Consider the following 17,224-nt stretch of genomic DNA (forward strand, 5'->3'; position numbering starts at 1 on the left):
GCAGGGGACGCGGGTTCGTGCCCCGGTCCGGGAAGATCCCACGTGCCGCGGAGCGGCTGGGCCCGTGAGTCATGGGTGCTGAGCCTGCGCGTCTGGAGCCTGTGCCCCGCAACGGGAGAGGCCACAACAGTGAGAGGCCCGCAAAAAAAAAAAAAATTATTTTAAATTAATTTTTATTGAAATATAGTTGCTTTACTATGTTGTGTTAGTTTCTCCTGTGCAGCAAAGTGAATCAGCTATGCATAGACATAGATCCCCTCTTTCTTGGATTTGCTTCCCATTTAGGTCACCAAACAGCACTGAGTAGAGTTCCCTGTGCTATACAGTGAGTTCTCATTCGTTATCTGTTTCATACATAGTAGTGTATATATGTCAATCCCAATCTCCCAGTTCATCCCACCCTCCCCCCATTGGTATCCCTACATTTGTTCTCTAAGCCTGTGTCTCTATTTCTGCTTTGCAAATAAGTTCATCAGTACCATTTTTCTAGATTCCACATATAAGCGTTAATATACGATATTTGTTTTTCTCTTTCTGACTTACTTCACTCTGTATGACAGTCTCTGGGTCCATCCACATCTCTGCAAATGGCACAAGTTCGTTCCTTTTTATAGCTGAGTAATATTCCATCGTATATATGTACGGCATCTTCTTTATCCATTCATCTGTCGATGGACGTTTAGGTTGCTTCCATGTCCTGGCTGTTGTAAACAGTGCTGCAGTGAACATTGGGGTGCATGTGTCTTTTTGAATTATGGTTTCCTCCGGGTATATGCCCAGGAGTGGGGTTGCTGGATCATACGGTAGCTCTGTTTTGAGTTTTTTAAGGAACTGCATACTGTTCTCCATAGTGGCTGTATCAATTTACATTCCCACTAACAGTGTAGGAGGGTTCCCTTTTCTCCACACCCTCTCCAGCATTTCTTGTTTGTAGATTTTTTGATGGTGGCCATGCATCCAGCCTCTTGGTGTCAATCACCTCCTCCACTCCCAGACCCTGGAAACCACTGGTCTGTTTTCTGTCCCTTTGGTTTTGCCTTTTCTATATAAGTGGGATCATTGAGAATACAGTGTTTTGTGTCTGTCATCTTTGACTTTGCATTGTGCTGTGCACATATCAGCAGTCTGTCAGTCCTTCTTAACCTCTCCACAGCTAAGCCGTGGTCCACTGCAGGGATGTGCTATGTGTCCATTTATTCGTTCACTAGCTAATAGGCATTTGGGGGGTTTCCATGTTTGGCTACAATGAATGAATCTGCTGTGAATATTCAATTATGAGCTTTTGTGTAGACTTGTGTGTTCATTTGGGGGGATAAATATCTAGGAGTGGTGCCAGGTGGCGTCAGGTGGCAAGTGTATGTTTAACCTTAGAAGAAACCACCAAACTGTTTTCCATAGTGGGCTGTACCATTTTCATTCCTAATACTTGAGGACTCCAGTAACTTCATGTCCTCCCCAACACTTGCTTTTGGCCATCTTTTAACTTGTAGTCATTCTGGTGGGTATACAGTGGCAGAACATGGTGGTGTTAATTGGCATTTCACTGGTTGACTAATGAGGTACATATTTTCCTATGCTTATTGGGCATTCTTTGTGAGGTTTAAAAAATTGGGTCATTGGACTTCCTTGGCGGTCCAGTGGTTAAGACTTCAACTTCCAATGCAGGGGGTGCGGGTTCGATTCCTGGTCGGGGAGCTAAGATCCCACATGCCTCGGGGCCAAATAACCAAAACATAAAACAGAAGCAATATTGTAACAAATTCAGTAAAGACTTAAAAAAAATGGTCCACATCAAAAAATGTTTAAAAAACATTGGGTTATTGTCTTCTTATTGAGTTGTAAGAGTTCTTTATATGTTCTGGACACAAGACATTTTATCAGACATGGTTTTGCCAAGTGGTGAGAGTAAAGCTATAGGGGTCCTATCAGGAACGTGGAAACATGTTTCTATGAACAGGGTTCACAGCCTTCTTTTCCCACTGCTGAACCCCGGGCAACAGCCCTCACCCATCACTGCAGACTTCCTGTGATGACACCCCGAGCTCGTCTGGGGCTGGATAGCTCAGCGACTAAGAGTCACTGGAGACAGAATGCCTGAGTTTGAACCTCATATTTGCAGGGTGATAAGGGTAAGTAACTTACCTTCCTGTGTCTTGATGACTGTTCCTGGCACAGCACATAAACAGCCATTATTGTTGCTGTTATTTTCCCAGCCCCATCCATCCCACCTCTGCCACCTTATCTCCCTTCCCCCTGTCCCTTGCTGTCATAAACCATCCGGCCTTCCACTGTCTGCAGGACTCAGTTGAACACACAGCCCCAACTTTTGGGCCCCTCACATAACTGTCCCTGCCTGCCAAATAAGTCTTATCTACTTATCATCTCATTAAATAAGCATTTATTAAGACTTGTTATGGGCCAGGCCTTGCACTGGACATGTCCATAGCCGTATGAAAACAACAGCAGCAACCACAAACAAACAAACAAAAAAACCTAGCGAGACCTGGTATTCTTGTTAAGGGAAGTTTTTTGACATCTGTTAACATTTCTTCTATTTTTCTCCATCTGGTCAGGTTTTTCTTATCTTCCTGAGTCAATTTTGATAATTCATATTATTTGGAAAATCATCCCTTTTCTCTAGATTTTAAAAATTCATTGAAGCAAGTCTTACACATAACTTTCATAAGACATTTCAAGCTCCTCTTTATCTGTGGTTATGTCTCTTTCTTATCCCTGAAGTTATTTATTGGTGTCTTCTTTTATCCTTGATTAGATGACCAAGTGTTTGCTATTTTATTGGTCTTTTTAAAGATCTAGGTTTGGGATTTCTTAATCAAGTTTACTATTGTTTTTGTTTGCATGCTTTCTGTACAGTTTGTTTCTTCTTTTATCATTACTGATTCCTTTATTCTTAGGTTTACTTTATCTTTTCTGTGTTGGGCATTTTAAGACCTTGAGAGGAATGTTTTGTTCATTGATTTTCCATTTATTTTTTTGTGAGTGCATTTAAGGGCATGAATGTCCCTTTGAGTGTTGCTTTGGCTATTACCCACACTTTTATTTTTGGCTGCACTGGGTCTTCTTTGTTGGGTCTTAGTTGCTGCACGCGGGCCTTCTGTAGTTGCGGCAAGTGCGGGCTACTCTTCATTGCGGTGCACGGGCTTCTCTTGTGGTGGCTTCTTTTGTTATGGAGCACAGGCTCTAGGTGCACGGGCTTCAGTAGTTGTGGCATGCAGGCTCAGTAGTTGTGGCTTGCGGGCTCTAGAGTGCAGACTCAGTAGGTGTGGCGCACGGGCTTCGTTGCTCTGTGGCATGTGGGATCTTCCCGAACTAGGGCTCAAACCTGTGTCCCCTGCATTGGCAGGCAGATTCTCAACCACTGCGCCACCAGGGAAGTCCCCACCCATAATTTTTATTTTCGGTACACTCATGGTTATGCATTTCAAAGGGATCTGTAACCCAACTCAGATTACCTCTTTAGCCCAAATGCCATTTGCAACAATCTAATTTCCTGGGTGTGCCCTCTGTGTGTGTTGGTTCAAGCCACTGTAAGTATCTGTGTTTCTCCAAATGCCTCTGACTTTGTCCTGTTGGCCCCTCTATCTGGAATGTTCTTCTCTGCTGGCCGCTTCCCACTCATGCATTAAGGGCAGCAGGAAGCAGTACTGAGAAATCCTGTTCTCCAGAAAACTCCATCAGTCTCTTCCATGTTCCCCCAAGACTCTGTAGCCCTGCCAGTATCAGTTTGTATTTGTTATTTGCTTGTTCCTTCTGCTAGATTGTAAGCTCCTTGAGAACTAAAAACTAGTCATTTTCATAACCTCAGACTAAGCACAAATTAGGTGCTTAATAATGTTAAATAAATGAGTGATTCAATCCCCTCCCAAGCTCTATTTTTGCTCATTGGTGCTATCATTCTGAGTATTAATTAGGGCAAGCTTAATTGCTGTAACCAGCACCAAAACAGGAAATGGGTCTACAGAGCAGAATTGTATTTCTGGCTCATATGATAGTCAATGCAAGTGTGAGCTGGCTGAGAGGTTGTCTTCTACATGGTAATCTAGGAATCCAGGCGTCTTACATTTCTTGTCTCCACTGCCTCATCAGCATGATGAAGCCCGCAGAAAGGTAAGAAAGAATCTAGAAAAGCCACTCTCTGTTTGAAAGCCTGGACCAGGAAATGGTAGGCTCACACAAGGTGGTACATCTCAGAGCAAGAGAGGCTGAGAATACAGAATGTCTGGCCAGCCAGGCACGTGGAGTTGTTATCACAGTGGACAAAGAGGACATGGATTTTGGCCCACAGCTGGTAATCTCTACCACAGTCCATGGGTACCCTTCTTCTTACACTTAGAATTCACATTCATCCCTCCCCAAAGGTGATGAGCCAAGATCCCAACACAGTCCTTGTATCCAGGGGGAGATGCAGGCATCTCCACCAGGTGCAAGTAATGCTGAGCACGGTCCCATCGTCTGGGAAGGAAAGATGGGTCACCATCAATCCTTCCTCCCTCCAGGACCAGGGGAGTGGGCAGAGTGTCCACAATCAAAATGCCTATTGGAAAAGGGGAAGAATGGAAAACAAAGAAGTCACATCCATAGTGATGAAGAAATCTCACCAGGCAGGGCCTGGGAAGACCTTGCCCTGGTGGGGACATGTTCCTCCATAAGACTCCAGTTCTGCCCTCGGGGAGACTCTGCAGCCCCAGGGCCCACCCTTTGCGAGATTCTTCTTTGACCACTATCCTCTATGATGTAATACGCTTTCACAGCCTACTTCTTTCTGATAAAGTTTGGGGGCCCAAGGATTATCTTGTGGCTTAAGCAATCAACAGCTTTTTCAGGCCAAGTTCATGGGGGGTTTAGCAATACAATTCCTCAAAAACTTAGGGCATCGCATCTATTTGCTCATAGACAAATGGTGGCAGTAACTACAACCAAGATCTCACTACTCGACATGGATTTTATATTGTCTTTCTTCTTAGTCCCTATTCCCCGCTTAGTGGCATCCAAAACAACAGATCATAGTGAGAGTTAATCTTTGCCACAGGGCTGAGTCCTTTTGTTTACAGAAATGACTGACCGGGCATTCTCAAAACTTTCTTCAGGCTTATTTCCAGTTTGGGGGGAATCCAGAAGTAGACTTCCCTCACCCTATTCATAAGCCATATCACATGCATATCGTGTGCAAGGCACCTGCTGGTAAACATTGTTAAAAGAATGGATGAATGTGCAAGGGTGATTGAGTGGTGATTCCATTTGGGGCAGTAAAAAACTTGCTTTTACCGTAAAAATAAACAGCTTGTTAGTATTCTCTCTTTTTTTATTGTGGCAAAACATGTAAAACATTAAATTAGCCATTTTAACCACTTTTGAAGTGTACAATTCAGTGGTATTAATTACATTCACAAGATTGTGCAACTATCATCACTTTTTCCAAAACCTTTTCATCACCCCAGTCTGAAAACTCAGTAACTCCCCATTCCTCCCCACCATTCCCTAGGTAGCCACTATTTTACTTTTTGTCTCTATGAATTTGCCTATTTTGATATTTTATGTAAACAGAATCATACAGTATTTGTCATTTTGTGTCTGGCTTATTTCACTTAGCATAATGTTTTCAACATCCATCCGTGTTGTAGTGTGTCAGAACTTCTTTCCTTTTTATGGCTGAATAATATCCCATTATATTTAATAATACTTTTCTTTTATCCATTCATCTGTTAATGCAAAGTTAGATTGTTCCTACCTTTTGGCTATTGTAAATAATGCTACTATGAATATTAGCATAAAAGTATATTTTTTAGTCCCTATTTTTAATTATTTGGGGAATATACTTTAAATACTTTCAGAAATTGTTAAGCCATTATTTCTTCAAATACTTTTTCTGCCTCCTTCCATCTCTTTTCTCCTCGTGGAACTCCTACAATACTTATGTTGGAATACTTTATGGTGTCCCACAGGTCTCTCAGGTTCTGCTTATTTTACTTCATTCTTTTTTTTTTCTGCTAGGCAGATTGGATAAGTTCAACTGCCTTATCTTCTTGTTCACTGACTCTTTCTTCTGCCTGCTCAAATCTACTGTTGAAGCCCTCTAGCATTTTCTTTTTCTTTTTTTTTTTTTTTTTCATTTTAGCTATTGTACTTTTCAGCTCCAGTTTCTATTTTGTTCCTTTCTATAATTTAAATTCTAGGGAATTGTCATTCCCTGTTTTTTCATACATTGTTCTTCTAATTTCCTTTAGTTCTTTATCCATGGTTTCCTTTAGCTCATTGAGCATGTTTAATTTAACTTTTTTGACTGGTAATTCCAATGTTGATTTAATGTGTTTGACTAGTAATTCCAGTGTTTGGGTTTTCTCAGGGATAGTTTCTATTGATTTTTTTTCCTGTGAATGAGCCATATTTTCCTGTTTCTTTGGATGCTTTATAATTTTTTGTTGAGTACTATATTGTGGTAACTCTGAGAGAGTTACTGTAGAGATCGGTTTTGTTGCTTGTTGAGGACTGCAGTTGTTCATTTGTATAGTGACTTATCCAAACTTTTTTTTTTTTTTTTTTTTGCAAAATCTGTGTTTCTTGTTGTATATGTTCACTGAAGGTTCTGTTCTGATTTCTCTGCAGTCAACCTGTGACCTGACAGAGAAATCCTTAAATGTCTGGATCCAAAAAACAAAACAAAACAAAAAAATTTAAACTGTTATGTATGTCTCTTTAACTCTTCTGCTAAATGCCACCAGGGAGGCTGCTGCAGCCTGAGGAGGATGAAACAAAGGCAAGCTCTGTACTGAGCCCTCAGGGAACCACCAGATAAACCAAAGTACACAGCCCAAGGTCCTGACTGCCCAAGGAACATGGGTGCCATTCCCATGGCCATGGTGGGGAATGGGGGTGGTAGTTGGTTTGTGTCCACTGCTCACTTACAAGCCATCAGCAAACTCTCCTTTCATCAAGCACTCCCCTGGTTGCTATAAGTGTCCAATCAGGTTTATTTTGATCATTTTTTTTCTAGTGTAGTGGTTGTTTTGGTGAAGGGACTCATCTCTGGAACTTCCTACTCCACTATTTTCTGTGATGGCATCCTCTTTTCAGACAATAAGCTTCATCAATTTACTGTGGGAGTGGCATCCAAGAGGCTGTGCCACCTGTCTGTCTCCTTAGAACACCAAAATAATCAGCAGGCATGGGGGTGGGCGTTTGGATTAGGACCTGCTATAGGTCTAGAGCTTTGGAAGGCCTGTATTCTAAACTCTGACCCAGGGTCTAAAGCATCCTTTGGTAGTAAAAATAGCTACAAATTATTGAACAACTTGTATTGCCAAGAGTCTTATCTGCATTATCCCATTGAATCTCCTCAATAGCCCTGTGAGGTAGGTCAGTCGTTACCTCCACTTTACTGATGAGGAAGCTGAGGCCCAGAAATCAAGGGACTTGCCCAAGTCCTACGGCCAGTGGACTGCAGTTTTCAGGCTCAGGCTGGTGACCTCACGCACCTGTGTCACCCCAGCATTATCCTGCCTTCCTTGCACGGGTCCTGGATGATCCCACGGCCTGCCTCCCCCTCCCCAACCAATGTGCAGGACACTCCCTGTTCCTCAGCCACCCTCTTCCCCTACCCCTCCCATGGCCTCAACCTTTAGGTATCCCTCTGAAACCTGGCCCCAGGCCTCCAGGCCCACCTACTGTCAGAGGCAAGCACCATGCAATGCAGACCTTGGCGGCTGCTGCTGTTCCCAGCCCCACCAGCTGAAGCTGAGGTCTCTGAACATCTCCAGCAAGAAAGCAGCTCCAGAGGCTATTTCCTGACCCTCAGCTTGTGCTTGACTCTGAAGGAGCCCTCCCCCTCTAGTCAGGAAGACTAATCTTCCAGTACACCTGGAGTCAGGCTGAGCTGTGGGCAAATCCTGGCTAAGTCACTAATGGCTGTGGTATCTTGGAACTCCCTTAACTCCCATGGGCCTCAGTTTCCCCACATTTAAAATGACTGCCCTGGGCTTGCAGGCCAGTTGTGATCCACATGAGCGTCTAACACAGCAGCCAGCACGTGGAAGCCACTGGGTACTCACTAGCTGTGGTTGTCATGACCCCAGCCCACTGTGCTGTCTCTTGGCTCCTCTCCCCCTTGCCTCTATCCCTGACATGGCCACATTGCCTGGCTCCCTCTCACCCCCAGGCCCCTGGCCTGCCCTTACAAAAGGACACAGCCAGTCTCCAGTCAACCCTGCTGTAGGCAAACACATGCAACACCATGCTGACCTCCAGGCCCCATTGCCTCAGGTCAGGGAGTGCCCACACTGTTGCCCAGCTGGTGCTGAGGGCCGTCAGGCCATTGGGGAGGGGCTGGCATGCTGGGCTCTCCAGCTCCTAGCCCCACTTTCTTTCCCACTGGAATATGGCGGCGGGCAATTTGACACATTTAACTCTGAGCCTGCATCCTTCAGGGTCTGGGCATCAGAGCCTCTGTGCAAAAATAGCAGATAAGGCCCAACCTTTTTATTTTTTAACTTGATTTTAAAATAGTACTCCATTAATACACATTCATTGCAGAAAAAGTTAGGACATACAGATAAGCAAAGAGGAAAATTAAGTCACTCATATTTCCATTATCAAGATAACTACTATTACCATTTTTCTGTATTTTCTCCCATGTGTATATTACATATAATATACATATACATGACAAAAAGGAATCGTGCTATATTTTATAACTGTTTTTCATCTCTATTTGTCTTCTTTTGCTATGTAAAAAACTACCTTGAGGGCTTCCCTGGTGGCGCAGTGGTTGAGAGTCTGCCTGCCGATGCAGGGGTCATGGGTTCGTACCCCGGTCTGGGAAGATCCCACGTGCCGTGGAGCGGCTGAGCCCGTGAGCCATGGTCGCTGAGCCTGTGCGTCTGGAGCCTGTGCTCTGCAAGGGGAGAGGCCACAACACTGCGAGACCCGCGTATCTCAAAAAATAAATAAATAAATAAATAAATAGAAAACTACCTTGAAATTTAGTGGCTTGAAAAAACAAACCTTGATTATCTCACAGTGTTTCTGTGGGTCAGCAGTCCAGGAGTGGCTCAGCTAGGGTGTTCTGGCTCAGTGTCTCTCCTGAGGTTTTAGTCAAATTGTTGCCTGGGGTGGCATCATCTGAAGGCTCGACGGTGGCTGTTGGACCTGCTCCCAAGGTGGTTCGCTCACCTGCCTGGCAAGTTGGAGATGCCCATTGTCAGGAGGTCTCAGTTTTTCTCGGTGGACCTCCCAACAGAACCTGAATGTCCTCTTGATCTGGTGCTGGCTTCCCCCAGAGTAAAGAATCCAATAGAGAGAAAAGCAGGAGCCTCAATGTCTTTGATGGCCTAGCCTTACAAGTCACACTTCGTCATCTCTGCAATAGCTTATTAGTAACATAGGTTAGACCTATTCAGCATGGGTGGAGCCTACCCGGGGGGTTGAATGCAAGACATGGGGCTCATTGGAGGCCCTCTTGGAGGGTAGCCACCACATTCTCTTTAAACAGGATGTCATGAACATCCTTCCATGCCAATAGAGGCAGATCAATCTTACCACTTTAAATGACTGCATATAAATGTAGCATAATTTATTTAGACAATTTCCTAAGGTTGGGTGTGAGGATTATGTCCCATTTTTGGATCCTAGAAAGAGTAACCTAGAATATCCATCTCCAAATTTGTCAGATTATTTCCTAGAGATAAATTACAAAGAAAATTAAATCGTGCCTGTCAATCAGCTCCTTGAGCAACCAAGAGATGAGGGTACCAACTGGGACATAGAGAAAAGTCCCTCTGGTCCTGCTCTCAGATGCCCCACATCTGTCTCTCCCTGTTAAGTCGGGAGCTCACTATCTGCTGAGGCATCCTAGCCCATTGTTGTGCAGTTCTGGGTTTTCTGGGGGGAAAGTCTAAGCAGAAACCATGTTCATTTAACCTCCTCAGGACAGCCCTTGAGATATTGAAGACTCTAATTATGTCCTGGGCATGCCTCTGGAGCCATTGTCTCTGAGGCCCTCCCTCTCCTGGCCCCTCACAGGTGCTGGGGAATGCAAAGAGGCGGCCCCAGGAAAGGGCTCTGGGGAGGGGTGCTTGCTGGTCAAAGTGCAAGCCAGAGAGGACACTGGAAGTCCAGCAAACAAGAAAGGGGCCCACTGATCTCTGCCCAGCCCTGTCCTCTCCCACTTCCCAGAGGACAGAGGTGGAGGATTTTGATCATCTTCTCAGGTGCTATGTGTCTGGACCAAGAGAAGAGCAGCTGCTTCTTGGCCTGGCTGGTCCAGAAGGCCCCCAACTCCAAACCCAGGGGTGAGCCCTGCCCACCCTGTGCAAACAGAGGCTCAGAGCCAGAGGCTGGTGGGACAGTGACCTGTCACATGTGGGTTTGGTGAAGCCCTTTGGGCTCTGTTTTGGGAACGGGATCAATCGTGTCAAGGGCTTCCTCAGAGATGACCGCACTGGCCATTGGCGGGAGAGCCCGGCATTCTGTCAAGCTACCACTCCTCAACCCCGCCCACTCCTGAGCTCTTGCTAATTTTAGCAGGGCTCGGCAGCTTCTGGCAGGTCCAGGCAGGACAGGTTCACTCCCAGGCAGGGAGCTGGGAGTGGGGAAGGGGGATGGTTCTCAAAGCGAGCTCTGGCCTGAATTTTACAGCCCCCAAACCCAAGGATAACCTTCCCCACCTTTGAGACAGGTTTTGACCATTTACAGTTGAAGACCCCCTGATGAAAACAAGCATTTTCTACTTGGTGGGGGCAGATGGCCCTGTGTGGGGGTGAGGCCAGTCATCAGGGTGGTGGCCCGCCTCACTTCCCCACCCCTCCCCTCCCCTCCTCCCCCACCCCTCCCCCTCCCCACCTCCTGGCCCCACCCCCATCCCCCACCTACCACCATCCCTCACCCCCACCCTCCAGTCCCACCTCGCCCAGGGCCTGAGCCTGGCTCTCAATGGTCTTTTGTGCAACCCCCCCAACCCCCCCCCCCACCTCCCCGTAACCAATCCTGCCAACCAGTCCTGACTGGCCACATGGCAGGGCTTTGAGGGCTCAGGAGAGGAGCGGCCCAGGAGGTCCCTGCCCTCCGCACCCCTGCTTCACGAGGAGTCTGCCTTGCTCAGGGCCTCAGGCCTGGCCTCCCAGCCACCAGCCTGTCTCTCCCCTCCCAAGTACAGGACAGGCCCCAGGTGAAAATTAGCCAGGGATCCCCGTGCTCCAAGCCCAAGCCCAGACCCTTCGTGCTGCGCGGGGCCAGCCCCTCCGCAGCCCCGCCCTGTCCGCCCGGCTCTTCCATGTGCTTTCCTGACCTGAGCAGCATGGTGACTGCCCACCCTGGCACATCCAGGGACTGGAGCATATATAGAATGGTTCTGCCCCCTCCGCAGAAACTCTGGGCAACGAATCCCCACCGCGGTGGGCTGAAGGCATGGGGCACCACCCCACAGCCCTCCCCCCGTGGCCCTCGTCACCCCTCACTCCAGGCAGGCCTCCTCTGCCCTTTTGGCCCTGCCTGACCCGGTGGCGGTAGGCAGAGTATTTCAACAGCCAGCTGCTGAATGCTCTCTGCAGAAGCCCTGGGCGACCTGCTCGGGCAACTCCCTGGCTAGGCGGCCCGCGCCTGCACGGGTGGGCCTCAGACTCCCGGCCTGCAGCCCAGCCCTGCACCTCCACAGACAGGAGTGTCTCTCCCTCCCCGCAAACCTACCTTTTGGCCCCTCAGAGATATGGTGATGGAGGCCCCAAGGAGCTGGGCCCAGACAGCTTTGGATCTGCTAAGGGTCACCCCAAAGCCAGGGCAAGTGGTCCCCAGGGCCACGGCTGGGGCAGGTTCTTCCTGTGTGGGTAGGGCAAGTGGTTTGGTAGAGTGGAGGTTAGGGGGCGCTCTGGACCCCTTGGAAGGAGGCGCAGAGGTGCAGAGGCTAAGAGGCAGCTGGTCCCTCCCGATACCCACTGTCCAGCCTCTCCAGGAGGGGTCTCCAGGGACAGCGTCTTCTAGGGGACTTGTTCCCGGGGCTGACAGTGCTAGGCTGTCCCCTGCGCTCTGGCCTCACTATTCAACTGCTACTTGGCATCCATCTCGCCTTGGCTAACAGGCACGCCAATGTGCCTGCAGAGGCCAGGCGGATTTCCCCAGCCCGACCCACCCCTTCTCAGTCTGCAGAACGTCCCCTCCTAGTGCTCAGCCATCAGTCTGAGGACAGTCCTTAAGGCCACGGGTCTGGGCAAGGCCGTGGGCTGTACAGGTTGGAAGCAAAGTGGGAGAGGCCGAGCTGGTTGGGCAGGGATTACGGGGGCTGGTGGGGCTCGGCTGGGGACACCTGCCCCATTTATGCCACAGTCAGTGCTTTGGGACCCTGCCCCAAGGGCTCAGGAAAGATGGCAGCACATCTGTGGGGCTTCTATTTGACAGATGAGGAGACAGGGAAAGGTCTGAGAGGGCTTCCCACACCTGCACAGCAGTGGACGGGCCCCAGAGGGTCAAGACATGGGGCCCCTGGGCAAACGCTGGGTGCCCCGTGAGCTCTAGAACCCATCCCAGTGTCCTGGAGGGCAGTATGAGCCCTGCGTGGATCCAGCTGCAGCCATGGGATGGCTGTGTACACACAGTGGGTGACCCTGGGCCAGTTGCCGCATACTCCTGGGGAAGTGTGTCCCCAGCCCGCCAGCTTCAGACCCTCCTGGAGAATCCCAGGAGAGCCAAGATGGGAGGACCCCGGAGAGCCAGAGGGCACTGGGCAGTCTGGCTCTTCTCCTGCAAAGCCCCAGGTCGGGGCACCAGAAGCCAGAGTCCTGGGGGGCTGTGGCACTGTCAGTTGGTGACAGTGGCCCTGCCTAGAGAGTAAGAGAGTTGCTCAGGGAGGAGACCCCCTCCCACCATCTTTGGGTGCAGCCGTGAGCCCTGATGCTGTGTCCTGTGACCTCCTGGTGAGCAGGCAGGGGTGCAGCTATGGGGGCAGGGCTGGGGGGACAGGTTCTGTCTGTGCTTTGTTCTTCTGTGACCTGGGGGGACAGGTGGATTCTTGGGGTTCCTCAAGCAGCACCCCGCAGTTCCTAGGCTGCTCGGCAAGACCTTTAAGCCAGCTTGCACGGACACCCAGCCTGCGCTCAGGGAAGAGCTGGGCAGCCCAGCGGGGTAGGAAGGGGAGGTGGGCTCAGAGCCAGCACCTGGGTTCAAAGCTAGCTCTGAGCCGTCTAGATCTGTGGCCTTGGAAAGGAAGTTGAGATAATAAAATGCTTGGGTTCCAGCGGGATTAAGCATAAGGGAGAACTGGGGATGCCCCAAGCGGGGCCTGGTGCACAGTGCCTGCTTCTGGGGATGTTCCCACGGGGTCTGTGAGGCAGACCTCTGCCCCATGACTTGAACCCCACTGGCGTCCGCCTAGACACGCAGCCTTGGGGGTGAGGTTGGAGTGCCTCCTCTCAGGGTTGCAGGCTAACTGTGGTGTCTGCAGACCCCAATGCCCCCGAGAAAGGGGCTCGCACCCACCATGGAGGACACTCCCCACTGCCACAGGGGAGGGTTTCTGGAGGCCCGTGTGAACCTGTGGCTGCCTGGAGTGTTGGACTGCAGCCATGGAACCTTCCAGCACCCTTCCCAAACTGTGCCCACATGGGCCTCGACACAGTGGGTGAAGCCATTGGGTCATGGCCCCGCATGAGTCCAGGCTCATGGCCACTGGCTGGGCTGCATGACAGAGAGGGAGGGTATGGAGCCCAGCAGGGCCTGAGGGCTGGACCTTTGCAGGATCGGCATCGTTTTTGTTACGAGCCCGTGATGTCTTACAGTTCTGTTTTGGGAGAGATTCCGGGCAGCCTCTTGAGGACTTCTGACAGAGGCCCTTGAGTGCATGGCTTTGGGTGTTGGCCTCACTCTGTGTGCTGGCTGCAAGTGGCTGCATCTAGAAGGTGAGCGGGTGCTGGCCCCTCCCCCGAGCTGTGTCAAGGATGAAAGGCAGCTTGTGTAGTGCACTCACCTCAGAGCCTGGCATATTGGAAGGATTCAGCAAATGTTAATGTTACTATTCCTTCCTGGCACATTTTACTTGAAAGTGTGTGAAAGAAACAGAGACGAGGCCAGGCTGTAGGCATGGGCCTCTGAGGACAGCCTGGATTGTTTCACAGAGCGTGAGGGCCTCTCCGGGGGTATGTCCTGCCAGGACAGCCTTGGGGTGGGCTGCACCCTCACCCCATCTGGGGCTGTAGCTCACCCCAGAGCTGCAGCATGGCTTAGCAAACGCTGGTGTTTGACTCTGTGTGTCTTGTCGTAGACTTTGTCAGCCCCATCCCTTTGTGACCTTCCCTGGGTTTAACTTTAAGTGTGAGGTCTCGGTAAGAGAATTCGCTCCTAAGTAAGGATCTGTATGCATTAGGAATGCTTTGGGCTGCAGGAAACTAAAAACCTGACTGACTGTGGCCTTAAGTGATTAGTATCTATTCCCACAACCGGCACTCGGAGGTGGGTGGGTCCAGGGTTGGCTCAGCACATCAGTGATGTCATCATGGCCGGGCTCACTCTGTCTCTCTTCTCCGCCATCTATAATATGCTAACAGCCTTTTCTCTTCAGCCTTGTCTCCTCGTGGTTCAGGATAGCTGCTGCAGTGCCGGTCAACACACCCTCATACAGCTATGTTCACAAAGTTAGAGGTGCACTGACCTTCCCAGAAGGGCCCCCCCTCCTGCTAAAATCAGGCTTCCCTTCACCTGACACTGGCCAGAACTGGGCCACATGCCCATCTCTAAACCACATCACCAGCAAAAGGGGATAAGCTAGCTGGGCTTGGATTAACCCAGGCATGGGCTGTCCCCTGGGCCTGGGAAGGGGCTGTCTTCCTTTGATGTGATAGCTCCCCAGGCCCCCAGCAAAATGTGGGCTCTAAAAACTGAGGAGGAAGGGCAAGCAGCTCTGTTGTCTCCTGATTGGAATTCAGAGCATCTCCACCCCTCGAGCTTACATGGAAAACTGCCAGCGAGAGAGTATGAGTTTTTTGAAAAGTGGACCCACGGCTTTTTTTTTTTCGGTATGCGGGCCTCTCACTGCTGTGGCCTCTCCCGTCACGGAGCACAGGCTCCGGACGCGCAGGCCTAGAGGCCACGGCTCACGGGCCCAGCCGCTCCGCGGCACGTGGGATCTTCCCGGACCGGGGCACGAACCCGCGTCCCCTGCATCGGCAGGCGGACTCTCAACCACTACGCCACCAGGGAAGCCCGAACCCACGGCTTTTATTCGAGTAGCTTCCCTTTCCTTTTTGGTCCAAATATGTAGGGAATCAAAGTGGTCTTCTCTCCATGAACACGTGCTATTGTGCAAAGGGGAAAGGGCAGCCACACCACTGTCCACACGCAAGGTCAGAGCAGGGTCCCTGCTTCCTGGGCACTAGCGGGCATGGGCACGGTGTTTAAGCCCAATGTCATGCCACCATGAAGGGATGAGCAAGCGGCCACTCCCCCAGAGGGTGTGGGAGGAGAACCCAAGCCAGGCCGTCCATACTCACCGGAATGGCGGTATTGAATCTGAGCTCTGTGTGCCAGCCTCCCTCCTGTCAATGTATAGGGACCTGTCTTCCGTCTGAGGGCCTCAGCGCCTTCCAGGCTATGGGCTGCCATGCTTTAGTCCACCAGGCACCTCTAACTAACTGGTTTCACCTCTAAGTAGTGTGTCTTGACCATCACTTATGAACATGTGTACGCACTGGCCCACTAACTCCCTTAGCATAGATTCCTAGAGGTAGAACGACCGGATCTTTCAGACAGTAACGCCAGCTGCCCGTCGCCCTCCAGACGGGCTCTTGCGGACCGTGTCTCACTCACTCTCCTGGTTAGCGCCTTCCTCCCCACCCCGGCCTGGATCAGGGGTACGAAGGAGGTGCCACGTCTGCTCTCTGCCCCTCACCCTCCAACACGCCCCAAGCTGCATTTGTTTGGAAGCTGGTGTTGGAACTGTGCTGTCTTTATGTTTCAGCTGGTTGTAACTGTGGTAGTTTGAAATGATGGGTCATCCTGGACCCAGGGTCAGGGGGCAAAAGGAGACCGTCGGTGTGTGGGGGAAACACACACTCTGTGGTCCCCCTTCTCCATACTGCACAGCCCCTCCTCCACCCAACTGTTCCCCATCTCCCTCCCTGTGCAGGTGGAACAGATCCTGGCGGAGTTCCAGCTGCAGGAGGAGGACTTGAAGAAGGTGATGAGGCAGATGCAGAAGGAGATGGACCGAGGCCTGAGGCTGGAGACCCACGAGGAGGCCAGTGTGAAGATGCTGCCCACCTACGTGCGCTCTACCCCGGAAGGCTCAGGTACCGCGGTGCAGGGTGGGGCAGGGATGGGACTTACATGGGAACCAGCAGCTCCTCATCCAGAGGCAGCTCTCCCCTGGCCCCAGCAGGGAGAAGTGCCCCAGGCCCTTCCTAGCAGCCCTGACTGTCCCCAGCAGCCCCGAGTCAGCTCCCCAACATGCTGTGCCCCAGACACCAGCCAGCTCTCACCCTCTGCTCCGCTGGCCCAGCCCTGGGGGCTTCAGGCTCACTCTGGTCTCAGGAAACTGGCTTTCTTCGTCTCACAGTGAGAAACTGGTTTCCCACAGTCGTTTGGGGGACTCCCAGTCCAATCCTGAGTCTGGGCCATTTTCCTAGGTCTTCAGGTGGGCCCTGGGCTGGGGGCAACTTCAGCCCAAGGCAAGGGATTCCTGCTGACTTCCCCAGTTCACCTTTGACCCTTTCCACAGTGTATCCTGGGGTCCCCCAGATGTCTGGCATCAGGGGCCCCTTGTCCAGCTCTTCTGGTCCCCCCACCATGCCTTCCCCTCCTCCTCTCCATCTCGGGGGCTCCTGCCACGTGGTGCCCGTGAGACTGATGTGCTTCTCTCTGTGGCTGCAGAAGTTGGGGACTTCCTCTCCCTGGACCTGGGCGGCACCAACTTCAGGGTGATGCTTGTGAAAGTGGGGGAAGGGGAGGAGGGACAGTGGAGTGTGAAAACCAAGCACCAGATGTACTCCATCCCCGAGGATGCCATGACGGGCACTGCTGAGATGGTGAGCAGCTCGGGCTAGGGCTTGGGGGGCCAGGGACCTCGGTCAGGACCACCCGGGATCTCGGAGCTTGGCTAGTCCTGGTGGGAGGGCCCACCTGTCCACCAGGGGCGGGCGGAGCTGTGGGCCCAGCCTCAGGGGACCCTGCTGCAGGACGAGGAGGGAGCTGATAGGCTTAGGTGGATGGCCGCTGGGTGTGGCCCCAGAAG

At 50.8% G+C, this 17,224-nt stretch overlaps 1 protein-coding gene across 1 annotated transcript in view; it reads left to right on the forward strand.

The window, feature by feature from the left end:
• The window catches only part of GCK (glucokinase), a 56,515-nt gene that overhangs the window by 29,643 nt on the left and 9,648 nt on the right, over positions 1-17,224 (forward strand). Inside the window, exons 3-4 of the mRNA XM_067043067.1 lie at positions 16,121-16,283; positions 16,864-17,018. Of these exons, the coding sequence (XP_066899168.1) occupies positions 16,121-16,283; positions 16,864-17,018 (318 nt within the window). The remainder of the gene's footprint in view (positions 1-16,120; positions 16,284-16,863; positions 17,019-17,224) is intronic.

The sequence above is a fragment of the Kogia breviceps genome, chromosome 9, assembly GCF_026419965.1.
Source record: "Kogia breviceps isolate mKogBre1 chromosome 9, mKogBre1 haplotype 1, whole genome shotgun sequence".
NCBI lineage: Eukaryota > Metazoa > Chordata > Mammalia > Artiodactyla > Physeteridae > Kogia > Kogia breviceps.